Genomic DNA, 13284 nt, shown 5'->3' with positions numbered 1-13284 from the left:
AGTGCATTTTGGGCATGTTTTGGACCACCACCCATTAAAGAGATCATAATCAGTAATAGATGCCATGCAAGTGAATCGCATATTCTGCGTTGATAAAAGCAGAAGTGAGAATAGAAATTAAAAAATACAGTTAAAAGAATACGCATAAGCATCAACAATGAAACCTTATGTTGATGTGGATCCATGCATAAGATCTCTTTAATTGTTTTCCGGTTTTCATTTATTTGTTGATCCAATGACACAACAGCATTCAAAGATGGAGGAAGTTTATGGACATCATGCGGCACCTGGCTATAACTGAATTAAACAGAATTTCAAATAGTTAACAATAAATATTTATTGCTTAAGCAAAAATGAAATGGAAAATTTTTTTAGAGTAAGAGGGGTTTACAATTGCTTATATGGCAGAACTTCTGGAATATTTGGATTGAAATACCAAAGTGATGCAGCAGTCCCAGTTAAATTTGCTGCACCTGAATGCAAGTAAGAGAAAAAGAAGTAACAAATATGAATGAGAAAAAATTACAATTGGGCAACAAAGCCAAAAATGGTTTGATGCCATCGTATTAAAAACAACACAGCAAACCTCGGAATTCTGTAACTCGAAACCCGGCAAAGACAACAATTATGGGAGATTCTTGCGCATTAACGATATTATCATCAAAGCTTCGAGCAACGTCTCCCCATAAAGTAAGTCGGAGATCTTCTCCCCTGTTTGAAACTTGGAATTTTTAGATAAAACAATGGAAAACATAAGTTAGAAATGCAATTTTAGCAGTGGAAATACCTTATATTCTCAATGATGAACTCTTTTTTATCTTCAAGTCTGTGACCTTGAACTAATATCTTTTCAATTGGCTGGATTCCTTTAAGTCGACCCAGAACATCTAGAATAATTGAAAGGTTAGTGAAATAATGCATTTTTTTGCCATTTTCAATAAAAAAATCTTTGTCATACCTGTAAGAACTCTTGATCCTCTGCCTTTGGTTAAGACATGTGCAAAGTCAGTGAGGTTGAAATGGTATCGCGGCACATCATGTTTAACAGAATCAAGATGCATTATCTTGGTATCAGACTTTAAGTCAATAATTGCCTCATGATCAACAACAATATTAGCAGCTCGATTTTCGTAGGTGTAGAAGTCTTTAATCTCAATATAGGAACCTTCGATTATGTTGAGATTGAAAAATTCTGCATCTCTTGCTTTGGATGATCCTTGTATAGCTCCGCTCTACGATGCAAAAATATGTAGAAAAACAATATTAGAATTATTAAGACATGGTTGAAATTGATGAATGCTAATAAGATAGTGTATTTAATGGAAAAAGAAATTATGACAACATGCGAAGAAAATCTAAATACGGATGGTAGCGTATTTAATGTAATTTATACATGGAAAGGAATTAAGATGATCTATATATATATTCTCAAGGAAAATTGTAAGAAAACAAACAAACATACATGCAGAGAAACATATGATTATAAATTATAAATGATATCAAGTTAAAAGTAAATAAGATGGTGAACTTTATAGAGGACATCTAAGTATAAAACAGGAAAAATTGTTGAGTAAATAGTGTGTGAAATTTGAGAACCTGGTGGTCAACCAAAAGACAGTTGAAGCTACTTGTGTGTCCATTTTGCATTGGCATCCAAACACGACAAACTCTGGCTTGGATCAATGGATAAAAAAGATATTTCTTGATATTTTTCAAAGGCACCGCCATCAATCTGCAGAATAAAAGCAAAAATAAGCTGATGTGGATGATGAAGGCAATATTAAAATAATGCGCATACATCTTTAACAAATAACAAATAGGTTGCAAAAATTAAAGAAGATGCACATAAATGAAAACAAATAGCTGAAAAATAGTTGACAATATGGATATAAAAGAATTAAGCTAGAATTGAAGAAATTAGAAATCATTTTGAATGGGAAAAAAACCTTTGGGCAATAAATTGAGGACATCTTTGTAGACAATATTTTTAGCATAATCAAGCTGTTTTCCTTCTTGGTCACATGAAATGATTTTTAAACCTTTTTTAGATGTAACTCTTGAAAGAGCGACATATAGTTGGCCATGTGCAAAAACTTGCTCCTTTAAGAAAACACCAACAAATTTTAATGATTGTCCTTGACTTTTATTGATTGTCATAGCATAGCATAATCGTATTGGAAATTGTCTTCGTTTGATTGTAAATGGGCATTTGTCATCATTAATTGGGAAGATGATCCTTGGTATAAAAACTCGGTCACCAATGTGTGAGCCTGTTATAATTTGAGCTTCAATAACTCTATCAGCAAGTTGTGTGATGATTAGTCGTGTTCCATTACATAAGCCTATCATTGGACTCAGATTCCTCAGCAACATAATTGGCGCTCCTATTTTCAAAGCAAGAATGTGCGAAGGAACACCACTGAACTCAAGTTGGTTTATAAATTCCAATGGATATAATAAGTTTATATTGTCGTTATCACTGGAAGATGCATCAACAGAATCATTGCTAAGATAAATGCGTTGAGGACCATGTGTAACTCCAAGTATGAAATTATTGATTTCAGTAACAGTAATGTTTTTTGGTGTGATAATAGCTCTTTCTTTAAAGTAAGATGGTTCAAGAGCAGGTTGTTCAATGCTGGGATAAATAGCTGAAACCATAGCTTTAATTGGATCACCAGAGGTATGTAGTTGCAAATCACATGGAATTTTAATCAAAGATTCATCAAGTTCATCAAAAAAAGGTATATCACAAAGGTCTCCGTCACCTATTTTAAGAATCCATTTAGCAAATGTTTTAATTTCATTGATTTCATCTGAACTAAGACCAGCAATTGACAATCTCATATTTTGTTTTAGCAACATGATTTCAAATTTTGGCCAGAGTGGTGAACTACTTAAGGAAGCATTAATAATATCTTCTTTTGTTCCTCCAGGTATAACAGGGAGAATTTGACGATAATCCCCACCAAGTAAAATAGATTTCCCACCGAAAGGTTGGTTATGATTGGAATGACCAGTTTGGCCCATTATATCACGTAATGATCTATCCAATGTTTCAAAACAGTAGCGATTATTCATAGGAGCTTCATCCCATACAATAAGTGTTGTCGTTTCAATCAACCTTGAAAGATGAGTATTTTTTTTTATTTCACATGTTGAGTTCTCATTTATAGCAAGAGGAATCTTAAACCTTGAGTGAGCTGTGCGACCACCAGGGAGCAGAATAGATGCGATTCCTGATGATGCAACAGCAAGAACAATTAACCCTTCTGATCTAATACTATTAATAAGTGAATGCCATAAAAAAGTTTTCCCTGTGCCGCCATGCCCGTAAACAAAAATAAGAGATTGTTGATTTTTTGAAATTGATTCCATAACTCGATCATAAATTTTCTTTTGGCATGTGTTAAGTAATGAAATTGATGCTTCATTATTGCTTCGAAGTTCAGAAATATCATAATTGAGTTCTTCTCTAAGGAGATTATTTCTAATTTCAGACATCAAACGATCATTTGGCAGTGGTAAATTATAGTCTTTGAGGGATGTTGCCAAGGCATTGAAAAGTTGTTCAAGTTCATAAAGAACATAATTTTTAAGTTCATTATCACTGAAATGAAGATTATGTGGGGAGAAAGATGATAGCTTGATTCTAATGTCGTCATGCATTGTGTGCCAAAATTGATCAAGCAAATCTTGGGGGCTAGCAATTTGACAAAATAGAGTGACACTGACAAATAGTTGCCTAAGTTGTGAGGAGGAAGCAGTTAAAACAGCTTCTGAAAAAGCTTCAGCCCATTCTTTGCCATCATCAAGGAGACCAAGTGCTTTGCAGGCGAGTTGAAAGGTTGGATAAACAATACCAGAGACACAACGTAGATATTCAAAGCTTGTAGCTCCTTTAACATGATTTAAAAGCATCTTTAAGAAATACAATTCGCCAGCAGCAGGATGCACATATGTTATACGTCCAAGTGAAAAACCTCTTGTTCTGTAAATCCATTCTTTCTGCCTAGCATCCCAAACATATTTGTTTGGAAATTGCGAGTAATATAACTGTGTTGCTTCAACATCTTCTTTGTTCTGATCAAACCATCCTGTGAGCATTGTCTTATTGAGACCATTTTTTCTTAAAACAGAAGATAAGTTTTGATTTCCAAAGAAAACAACAGAATGTTGCATTGGCAAATGTATTTGAAGTCTTTCAACTGCTGGGTTTCTTGAATGGATTGGAAATTGTAAGAGTCGCCATACAGCTTCATAAGGACAAACAAATCTACAATTAAGATAAGCCTGAATCTCATCGTTTGTTTGACCTTGAATAACAGCTCGACACCTATCAGATCCTTTGCTAACATATTTGAAAAGATATTTTATGAGCATTGATTGGCAACAAATTTCAACATTAACATGAGCATTATAACGGATTAGAAGCTCTTTGTTGTATGGGACAACATAGGAATTAGAGAGAGCAATTCCATTTTTCATAACAAATGACGCAGGGAAATTTCGTCGCTTGTAAAACACAAAGCCATTTTCACCGAAAACCGTTGATTGCTTAAACTTTTTAGGGAATTTTTTTGAACATTGATTTCCCTTCATACATTGGGCTTTTGGGCTAGCAATTCCGCATGGACCATGCAGCATAAATTTTAAAACAATTGCATAGCAATGAGGATCATCTGCTCTGTTTGGCAGTTCAGCCTGAAATAACTGAATCGACATCCTGAGGTGATCGAAATTTGTATTCAGAAGCTAGCCAAATCAATAAATGAGTGTGCGGCAAGCCTCTTTTTTGGAATTCAATAGCACAAACATCTACAAAGTGGGAAAAGAAATTTTAAAAAAGACTACATTGAATAAAGACAATAAGAGGAATATAATAAGTACAGAAAAATACCAGCAATTGTTTTCCCGAAGGGCTGTCCTGATTTAATGAATGAAATCATATCATTAAGTTTGTATCGAAATACTCTTGCAATTATGTCAGGTTTGTCTTCAGCTTTATAATTTCGGCTTTTTTTAATTTCTCTTTGAATTTCAGGCCAATTGACATTGCAAGTGAATGTAATAAAAAGGTCAGGATTACCATAATGACGACATATAGCCATTGCATCATGATAATTGTTAATCATGTATCTAGGGCTTCCAGTTAAAGAAGAGGGGAGGATGATTTTTCCAGTACTTGAACCATTAACATCACCTCTTAAAACTGCGTCTTGGACACCTTTATAAGATTCAGTTCTCAGATTTTCTTGGTTTGAGCGAATGAAATCAAGGCGTTCTTGTTCAACATTCATAAATGCATCAACTAAAAATTGTTGATAAAGTCTTCCGCCTTTGGTAAGTGTACTACTATCTCCTAATTTTTCTTGAATGACATAAGCATAATATGCTCGCATTGTAACTTTTTGACGTTTTGAAGGAGTATAATGCTCTTGATTTGTGAATAAAATGTCAGTATGATAACCATCTTCACCATAAGGAAATAAGAGTGGATACTGAAGAGACATAAATTTTGGATGCAATTTAGAGATCCTGCGGAGATTTCTAGAATAACCTTCAATAATAATATCTCTATCAGTTTGTGATTCTCCAATATCGCCAACAATTAAACCACATACATCATTAGAGGAAGGATCATCATATTGCTTTGAGTCACCATCTCTTTTACCAATTAAACGAAGTTTGAAATTCGGGAATTCATCATTGTTAAGTCTATGTCTAACTTGACGAAACAATTTAACCAATGCATTGGAAGAATCAAGCATGTCAATAAGTTTGTTGACAACATTTTCATCTAAAGATGATTGACAATTATCATTATTAAAAGGGTGTAGTCGATTAGCAATTTCATTGTCTGTGTCAAAGATGTATAGTTGTGCAAATCTTGGTGATTCAGCATCAATTGGTACTAATGATCCCATAAGATGATGACATTGTCCATTTATTTTAAATATATATGGCCCTGGTTGAGAATTGACAGTATGATCAATCTGCGCTCCCATTGAAGTGAAAGCAAACATTGAATTATAAGCACGAATGTTATGCCGGAATTTGATGGACAATGAACCTTTGTCAGGATTTAAAAGATCATCTAGAAATTGAGGTGTGTTAGGAGCAGTAGGCAATTGGATTTTGCCATTAGCACAACATGATGTAAAGGAGGGGTTTTTCTTTGATGAACGTGCCAAACGCTCTGCATGCCAAAAAAGAGCATTGCAATGGTGACATTTCCATGATTTATCACCGAAATCAAGGGGTTTAACCAAGGTTCCTGAGGTGAAAAGAAATTTGAAAAAGAAAAAGAGGATTAAAATCAAAAGAATTTAGAAACTAAATCGAATTTAAAGAAAGGATTAAGAATGTTGAAATAGCTCACGTTTTCTTTTTTTTTGATAAGAAGATTGACCGATGATATTATATTGGTCAGGAATCATTGAGGGGACATTAATTGGCTGATCTTTAGCTTGACAGTTTGATACCAGAGAAGACAAATTGTCTGAAGACAAAGGAGTAATAATATTTGCATGTTCAGTTCCATGACTTTTTGATCGTAAACTTGGTCCAGAAGACGATGAGGCAATTGTGGAGGAATCTTCGTAATGAAAGCCAATATGGGCATCACGATGAAAAAGATTTTGGTGGGCACTTTCAATATCCAAAGAGCTAGAAACGCCAACAAAACTCTCATCCATAACAGGATAGATGTCATCCGTAACAGGATAAGAATCATCATAAAAAATAGCCGTTGGATAAGGATAACATTGTATGTGATGGTCGGGTTGTGGACGTTGGCGCCGACTTGTCATGATAAAGCCTTTAAGTGAAAATTGATTTTGAATGCAAATGTTAGAAAGGAAAAAACAATATAGAAAGAATAAACTTGTGCCAAGGTATTTATGAGAAGTTGCGTTAACATTTAAGGGGAAAAATTATGATAAAAGTAAAGCAGGCAATTTGATTTAAAAGTTCAACCTAAACTATAATTGCTACAGAAGAAAAGAAGGTGCAACCCTTATTCAACCAAATCATTCAACAGAATATAAAAAGGTAAGCATAAAAAGAAGAATGAAAGGCATAAGAAGAATGATATTGAAGAAGCGCATGAAAGAAACAAACCTGACTAATAGCCCAGCAAATTTTGTAGGGGAACAGATGAGCGTCGAAGCAAAAATCGTCACAGGCAACAAATGAACCCTTAAAGTAGCTTTGGGAAAACAAATTTGCCTGAAACATATGAAAAGATGCATTAAGAAAAGCGAAATCAACATTCATTTGTAACGAAGATAATACAATGAGGACTTTATATTTGAAGACAAATAACAACGAAAAACGTGTGAAATATGGGTATGTGAAATGTAAAAAGAGTCAAATTAAATGAAGAAAAAGCAAATATATATTAATGTAATAGGAGAAAACAAACAGTGCAAAGGATAAAACAATCAAAGATTATTGAGAAGGAAAACTTAGATGCATGTTCATAGAGAGAGGGAAAAATGAAATAGATAGAACTTGTGGTCTTTGTTAGCTAAAAGTGGAAGAAAGCATATGCAGCAATTGTTTTGATAAATTGACTGAACAAAGACTTGTAACAACAACTAATGAAATCCATAACGATAAACTTTTTTTTTTATATGCCTAACTACTCCCAACAAATTTGATTAAAAAAGATTTCATGGTAAGCATAACCACTCCCAACAAATTCTCCTAGCAAATGGCAGTCTTCCATGAAAGGAAACATAATTATCTTGAAATATATAAGCACCATGTTTGCAGCAAATTGACATTCTAAGCATGATGTTTGTTCTTGTTCTAATGCTGCAGTTTGAAATTAGTTTATTAAAACTTAGTGTGTTTTATGGAAGCTTATCTTCTATTTATCTATCTGCTTTAGAAATTTCATTTTTCTTGCTCTATGTTTGTCGAATTCATCCATGCTATGTCATATTAATCTATTTGTTTAGAAGAATGTGTTTCTTGAAATTGCTATTTGTATTTTGCAATCATTTCTTGTTTAGAAACATTTGGTCCACTTTGTGATATGTCTGACTAAAAACTTCCCCTTATTTTTGGGCTAGAGCATCATTTTAGGAATTTTGTGTTTTTCTGTTTGGACTTTGGACTACTGGATAGGTTCTTGATGTTCTATAACCTTTCTAAGGGATATAGATGAGCTACTTTAGGGTGTTATATTTCTTCCTTGGCCTTCTATTATTTATTTTCTTTATTTGTCACTGTAACAATAACCTGTTAGCAAAGACAAATGGAAATATAAAGGAATTGCTATAGAATTAGTCAAAATGAGGATGCTTGATGAAGGAATCATGCACATGAAACCTCATGGAAGGATTGCAGCCAGTGGAATGATTTTTTTGTTGGTTAATTAACTAAGATGATGGGTTGCTATGAATTTGATTGACCTAAATGAATTTGATTGGTCTGAATTTATGCATTCTTTTCCTCCATGATATAGCTTCCTAATTTCCTATTTGTAGGTACACAGCTTGAAAGTTTTAAAGTATTGCCAAGCTTCTTAGTTTTCCCACATATAGAAACAGCAAGCACAATTTCAGCCTTTCCACTCCTACATAGAACCGTCATATCTGTTGCCCTTTACAGCATCTACAGTGGCGATTAATTCGAGTTCATCCATTTCTTCTGGTGATAGTTTGACAGACAAAGCCCCCATATTCTGGCTGAAGTTTTCGATCTTGGTAGTTTCAGGAATTGGACAGACATCATCACCCTGGTGGTGTACCCAGGTCAATGCTAGTTGTGATGGGGTGCATTGTTTCCTTGCTGCGATTTGATTAACCCGCTTAAATAATTGTCTGTTATGGTCTAGATTTTAAGCTTGGAACCTCGGCTGATGCTGAGGCGATTGAAACACAAATTTCAGATGCTAAGCTTATAACAACTCATCGAAAAGGAAATTATCATTGATGTACGGTTTATGCAAGGCATTCCATATGTACTTGTATCATGTCCTAATTGCTCGCTGTAAGATAATAGGACAAAATTTTCCATAATACAGCAAAATATCAAAAGCCAATATGCATATTCTCTAATTACTCATCATGATAATGTATGCTATGCAGGTTCTATGGGTGCAAACATTGGAAATTGCCTTGGTATAAAGTGTGTGGGCAGACTTTAAGGAGCCAAAAGCATTGAATTCGGACTATCAGAAAAAGAGGTATTCTACCCATGAGCTTGTGTTTCTCCAGACCTCCGTTTAGTGCATAACTGAGAAATCAAAAGATTCGAGCAAAAACATTACGCATGCAAAATTCTTTGTTTGGACTTGGGACAAACAAAAGCCCTTGACTAATTGTTTTATTTGATTGAACCTGTTGCAGGATCTTCAATTACAGCACCTAAATACTATGGTTTGCAAGTTCTAACAGAATTGACAGGTTAGAAAATGGGAAAAGAGGCTTCGGGTGGGTATTAGGGTGTGTATGGATTAAGGTTGTGATTTATAAGCTATCCAGGTGCTATTTGAATCAGAATATTGAATCAATTTAAGGTGGAAAACATATTTGTTGGAATCAAGCAACAATGAAGGAACTGCTAACTAAAATCTCATGATCTCAAAGCGGAACTCTCCAAGTAATTCTTTTTTACAGAGTTTGACTGCAAACCATTCCATAAAATGAAGAGGCAGAGTATTATGAGGCCTGTAAGTTAACCAATATGTAACCCACCAAAGGAGAAGATAAAATTTATCACATTCCTTTTTTTTCCAAACTATAAAAATTTTATGCTGGCACAATTGATTATTTACAGCACATGTATTACAGTGAGCAACTTGGTATTCACAAAGAACAGTAGCAACGTTTCGGAAGTCACCCTCTGAAAGATTCTCAACCAACTTAGGCCCTGATGAAAAGAATCCCCGTCCTAGAGGACTGTACACAACAATTCCAGTGCCAAGTTCTTTGAGAAATTAGAAGATAAAGATCAGAATTTGCATGTCTAAGCATTCAATAATCATTTTAAGGTTTTATTTATTTTGATCTCCAAAAGAAATTAGTTTTTCTGACAACACAAATCAGCCTAGAACTAAGGGTCAAGTTCCTAGTAAGTTAAAATGATCTTGGTTTTTTTTTAATAGCATGGTTGTTAAGTTCATTATGTGTATTAAGAAATTAGCATAATTTGATTTGCTTCTATATGTTATTTCCAGAGAATGAGGAGATTCTATTTGCAATGAAGCAGTTAAAAGATGGAAATTAATTTTTTGTTCAGTATACAATAACTGGTTGCCAAAGGAAAGCTAAAATTCTGAATATGTACGTTGAAATTTCAGAAGGATACAATAAACCTTAAGAAACATGCATGGTGGGAGGTGTTTATCCCATAAAAATCAATGAATGAAATAATTTAGTCTGTTTCTAGCTTAGTTGTGGGTTATGAATTTGGACATTTGTTGTCCAATGGGTTAAAATGATGTTGGTGGTTTTTTGAGAGGATGGTTGTCAATCCTACGATTTGTATTAAGAGATTAGCATTATGTGATTGGTTTCTATATATTTTTTCTCTTGCTGAAATCTCAAACAAAATTTGGGCAGAGTCTCCCCTATATCGGGAGATCTCAAGTTATCCATAACACAACCTGCAGACAATTTGAGTCAGATCTCATCTACAACCATATCTATTTTTAATACAGTCAATTGCATAATTCATTTAAGAATATGCTTAGGACCATATTAATTCCCAAAGTCCATCATAAGATCTAGTAAAACAGCTAAGACGCAATCTTAACAATAATAAAAACAATCTAGGCAACAATATTAATAGTAGAAGCCAAAAAAACATCAGTATGTAATTATAAGAAAAAGAAACATCAATTTTAAAAAAACATCAGTATGTGATTTTAACTTCTTTAACTAAAGCAACGCATAACACTTTTGATTATAGTTGAAATTCAGATTCATTCAATAGTGTAACTATCCAAAGCATCTTTAGAGTTTTTATATTGATGTATTATGGCAACCTATATTTTAACATGCAACAAATTGAATAAAGTAGAAACTAAAACAAAACTTAACAGCAAATGTTTTATACTATATGTCTAACAAATTTCCTAGTTATATATTTTTATACTATATGTTAAAAAAACAGCAATAACTCTAAAGCAATATGGCTATAATACATCAATGAAGTCTAATATGGCAACAAAATGTTCATTAAGAAACAGCTAAGGCGAAAAATGCAAAATCTGACCAAAACATATTCGTAATAGAAATTCCCAGTGCCACAATGAAAAATCAGCAAGCTAACTGTTAAATTTTTCGATTATGAGCACAACAAATTCCAAGCTTTTTCAAGATTCCCGTTTAAAACTTGTTAAATATGGGCATGTGAAATGTAAAGAAAGTGAAATTAAATGCAGATAAAGCAAACATATATAAATATGTACATGCTAACAATCGAAGATAAAGTCTTAATAAATAATGAACCAAAGTCTTTATGTTGATGTATTATGGCAGCAAAGAAAATGTGGGCGGCAAAATGCTTGATGAAATAATAATGCAAATGAAATCTCATGGAAGGATTGAAACCTATGGAATGATTTCTATGTTGATCAATTCGCTAAGATGATGGGTTGCTATGAATTTTATTGATCTAAATGAATTTTATTGTTTTGAAATTATACATCCTTTTCCTCCATCATATAACTTCCTCATCTCCTATTTTAAGGTAAACTTCTTGATCCTATATGTTTAACAAATTTCCTAGTTATAATTATTTATCCTATATGTTAAAAAAAAACAGCAAATCACGCCAAAGCAATATGGCCATAATACATCGATGAAGCTTAATATGGCAACAAATTGTTCATTAAGAACCAGTCAAGGCCAACAATGCAAAATCTCAACCCAAACATATTCCTATTAAAAATTCCCACGGCCATAATAAAAAATCAGCAAGGTAACTGTTAAAATTTTACGCAGCTTGGATTAAAAACTTTTTTCAAGCTATTAGTTAGCTAATGTTTTTATACAGGCTATATTATAAGAAACTGAAATATTTGAAGAAGTTATATTCTAGGTAAGTTTTAAAACATTGATTAATGAAGTGTTGATTCTAGGTTCAAACTTTCTCTAAAAATTGTCCTAGAAAAAGTCTTTTCTATATTATTCTGTGAACCTATAATAATCAACACAACATTAATGTTGTGAAATGTTTTTAAAAAAGATTCACATCGTTGTAGATAAAACCAAATATAACACGGTGGGTTCCTTCCTACCAAACAATACAACAACTAATCAATTTATTATTATTATTAGCTACGGTGGGTTCCTTGCTAGCAATTTCATTCCTAGCAAACAATAATTAATTTATTATTCTTCTTAGCTACTGTAACATTCTCTTTCACATCTCATCTCATAACACAATTCTACTGCGGCTTTATTATTTTCTGAAATCATATACTCTTCTGTGATCTCTGTTTTTTATCCAAAAGTGTCCTAGAAAAAGCCAACTAACCTCAAAAGTAGAATGACCAACACAAAGGGTGAGTCTTTGCAGCAATTTGTGAGATGCAACAGGCCAGAACCTCAAGAAAGAAGAGTAAAAGAAATAGGATCAATTACGCAAGAAATCCAAAGCAGAGCTGAGAAGAAAAATGGAAAGCAAAAGAAGGTACCAGACGAAATGAAACGCAAGAGAAATATGCAGGAGAGGAAACAACACAAAAAGCAAAGATAAACATTAGGATTAGAATGAAAAAATTACTTAACAGAGGAAAGAAGGCGGTGCAGTCTACTGAGGCAAATATCATAAGAGAAGAAGTTAAAAAAAAAGCATGTCACCTTGCAAAATGCACAGACAAATTAATTAATGTGAAGTGACATGGGGCAACAGGAGTAATTGAAGCAACGAAACCAGATTGGAACAGTAACAACTATCGAAGAAAGCAAAGCAACCGGAAAAAAAATTAAGTGATCAGCCGAGAGCAAAAACCAACTCAATAATCAATTCATTTTATGTTAAGCTGTAAACCGAGAGCAATGAGCCCAAATCAACACAAATTAAGCTGTAAACCGAGCAGCCGTGAGCCAAACAGCCCGTCGTTCTCTCTGCCAAAAACAAAGGAACCGAGCAGAGACATGAAATGAAGAGAGTGAGAGGAAGAGACGAAAACAGGCCCAGAGAAGAGATAAAATGCACAGACTCATTAAGGGCAAAATCGCCCGGGCACTGCCACAGTCCACAGTGCATTCAGTCTGTGTGTACAGTGCAAAATGCCACACCATTTATTTGTTTTGTAAT

General features: G+C 33.7%; 1 protein-coding gene across 1 annotated transcript; it reads right to left on the bottom strand.

Annotated features, from left to right (window-relative positions):
- Positions 1-387: 387 nt before the first annotated feature.
- LOC127904003 (uncharacterized) lies at positions 388-6812 on the bottom strand. Its single transcript, XM_052445396.1, has 7 exons — positions 6413-6812; positions 4891-6199; positions 2251-4726; positions 959-1232; positions 788-887; positions 587-711; positions 388-473 (listed from the first exon to the last, which is right to left on the bottom strand). Exons 1-7 carry the CDS (start codon positions 6810-6812, stop codon positions 388-390), a joined length of 4770 nt encoding a protein of 1589 aa, XP_052301356.1.
- Positions 6813-13284: the final 6472 nt, after the last annotated feature.

Source organism: Populus trichocarpa, chromosome 11, assembly GCF_000002775.5.
Source record: "Populus trichocarpa isolate Nisqually-1 chromosome 11, P.trichocarpa_v4.1, whole genome shotgun sequence".
NCBI classification, from domain to species: Eukaryota; Viridiplantae; Streptophyta; class Magnoliopsida; order Malpighiales; family Salicaceae; genus Populus; species Populus trichocarpa.
Note: the sequence above shows the minus strand (reverse complement) of the source record. Positions and strands in the feature narration are given on the sequence as shown.

Coding starts and splice junctions, on each gene's coding strand:
- LOC127904003 (XM_052445396.1), bottom strand. CDS start 6,812: ATGACAAGTCGGCGCCAACGTCCACAACCCGACCATCACATACAATGT. Junction 4,727..4,890: donor ACAATTGCTGGTATTTTTCT/GTACTTATTATA, acceptor CGATCACCTCAG/GATGTCGATTCAGTTATTTC. Junction 888..958: donor AGGATCAAGAGTTCTTACAG/GTATGACAAAGA, acceptor CAATTATTCTAG/ATGTTCTGGGTCGACTTAAA.